This window comes from Pseudorasbora parva, chromosome 14, assembly GCF_024679245.1.
Source record: "Pseudorasbora parva isolate DD20220531a chromosome 14, ASM2467924v1, whole genome shotgun sequence".
In the NCBI taxonomy this organism is placed as follows: Eukaryota; Metazoa; Chordata; class Actinopteri; order Cypriniformes; family Gobionidae; genus Pseudorasbora; species Pseudorasbora parva.
The window spans coordinates 16102069-16104588 of NC_090185.1; the positions used below are offsets into that span (position 1 = coordinate 16102069).

General features: G+C 39.4%; 1 protein-coding gene across 2 annotated transcripts in view; it reads left to right on the forward strand.

Moving 5' to 3' along the window:
* Window positions 1-1285, forward strand: part of tusc2b (tumor suppressor 2, mitochondrial calcium regulator b) — a 2498-nt gene extending 1213 nt beyond the window's left edge. For both annotated transcript variants that reach the window (XM_067414770.1, XM_067414771.1), the window contains exons 3-4: window positions 129-249; window positions 356-1285. In XM_067414770.1, the coding sequence (XP_067270871.1) occupies window positions 129-249; window positions 356-421 (187 nt within the window). In that variant the 3' untranslated portion in view covers window positions 422-1285. The remainder of the gene's footprint in view (window positions 1-128; window positions 250-355) is intronic.
* Window positions 1286-2520: the final 1235 nt, after the last annotated feature.

The window sequence follows — 2520 nt, forward strand, 5'->3', positions numbered from 1 at the left end:
AGTTCACCCATACTTTACCCATAATTAACTCACCCCCATCCTTTGGCGTGAAGCCTTTAGACTTTGTGAAAAGATTTAAAATTTTGCACTTGTATGTGTTAAAAAAATATTGTATTCATGTTGTGAAGCTCGTTGTACTTCGATGAGGACGGCGACCTGGCCCATGAGTTTTACGAAGAAACGCTAGTAACGAAAAACGGCCGTAAGAAAGCCAAACTAAAACGAATCCACAAGAATCTCATACCTCAGGTTAGTCAGAGTGTTTAGCATGTATTGTTTTTCATTAGATTGAATTATAATAAGTCTTTAAATATTCATGATGTCTGGAACGTTATTATTGGTCATTTTTCCGTAGGGAAACATCAAGTTGGATCACCCTTGTATCCATGTTGATTTTCCGGTCGTCATCTGTGAAGCTTGATGTCGTCGGTAAGCTCCTGTGAAGTTTCCGTCCTCCCTCATTTTCCTCCCGACCGCTGGATCCTGGACACGCTTGGCTGCGTAGCGCCCCCGTGAGTTTGGGAGGGCTCGACGCGTGTATGTGGAATCCCAGCAAACGCGCCGCGAGATGCTCTGGCTGTCTGCCTGAGAAGAGGCTGCGGTCTGACAATGATGTCCTGACTCTTTTCGTTTTCTTGTAATCCTCCACATGTATGTCTTGAAGACTATTATGGGCTGTATGGCCAAGACACTAAATGTGGTTTGTATATGAGTGTATGGCTGTTTGTTTGTTTGTTTGTTTGTTAGCATATGACCATAGAATTCGAGGATATTTAGCGATGTTTGACTTTTATCAGGAGCACACCATGAAGGACTCTGGAGAACCTTCTAGAACGTTCTTTTTAGAATTCTGAAGATGTTCTAGAAGGCCTGAGAAAGATCAGGTTGCATTTGAATGCTTTAATCGACGGGCATTGTATGGAGCTTCGCAGATGGTCAGGATGCGATGTTTGTAGAGGTAATGCAGTTAGGGTTAGTCCAAAATAAGTAAGTAAACTACAGCCTGAATTTTGCATGTAGTTCCTATAGACCTGATTCTGCTTTCTTTCCAGCAAATAGGAGAGAATCAATGGCTGTTTACTACGCTGTGATTTTGTTTGTATGCTGATTGGATGATGAAATTGTTACCGCTCTTTGATTGGACGGTTGAGGCACTGACTGACACAGTGCTGCCAGTCACTGTGAGAAGCCCCGCCCCCTCTCACTGTTGTGGCAGTCTTTATTTATTACAGTTAAAATGACCAGATGTCATTAAAGAAAATACCACATATAAATGAACATCAAACTGTGTTTGTCAGTTAATTCAATATTAAAACTGAATGTTTAGTTCAGTGTTTAGTAATGTTTAGTGAATGTTTTAGATTTAACTGTTTATATCCATGTGGATTTGATTGGGAAATGAGGACTTGAGGATAGATAGATATATTATATATATATATATATATATATATATATATTTTTTTTTTTTTCAACTTGATCTGTTAAATGGATATATCAATATATTCATTGTCTAAAAATATATTTTGATGATTAATTTCTATTGTTAATCTTGCATAAAATGTGATGTAAAGTAAGTGACATTATTCTGCAGTGCGACTTAATGGTAAGTAAACCTCATTCCATTTTTCTTTTTTGAAAGTATTTTTTTTCTTCACACAAATCACATCATTGACCATATTTGTGAGGCTGACAGTACTGAAGTAATTGTAAGATACTTTATTTTTGTGGGGCCCATAACTACACCCCATTCTTAATTTGTAGGGTTTAATATGGATTTGGCCCACCTTTTGCTGCAATAACAGCTTCAACTCTTCTGGGAAGGCTTTCCACACGGTTTAAGAGTGTGTTTATTGGTATTTTTAACCATTCTTCTAGAAGGCCAGGCACTGATGTTGGATGAGAAGGCCTGGCTCGCAGTTGGGAGAATGAAATTGCCCAAAATGTCTTAATATGCTGATGTATTAAGAGTTCCTTTCACTGGATTTAAGGGGCCAAGCCCAACCCCTGATAAACAACCCCATACCATAATACTCCCTCCACCAAACTTTACACTTGGCACAATGCATTCAGGCAAGTACTGTTCTGCTGGAAACCGCCAAACCCAGACTTGTCCATCGGATGACAAAGAAGCATGATTGGTCCCTCTAGAGAATGTCTTCTCTATTTGTCTTCTCGAGAATGTCAAGTCCAGTGGTGGCGTGCTGCATCCGACACTGCATTGTACTTGGTGATTTAAGGCCATGGAAACCCATTCCATGAAGCTCTCTAAGCAACTGTTCTTGAGCTAATCTGAAGGACACATGAAGTTTGGAGGTATGTAGCTATTAGGGATGCCACAATTCTCTATATAGCCTAATACTGAACCGTTGGGTATGACATCCATAGTTCAATAAGTGCTTGTGAAATATGTTTGTTTTTTTTCTTCTCTGAATTGGCTTTGTGTGTACCTATGAGTATACGTGCTAATGTGAGTAAATATCCAGTCACTACGCACTAAAGTTAGGGGGTGTTTAGCAATGC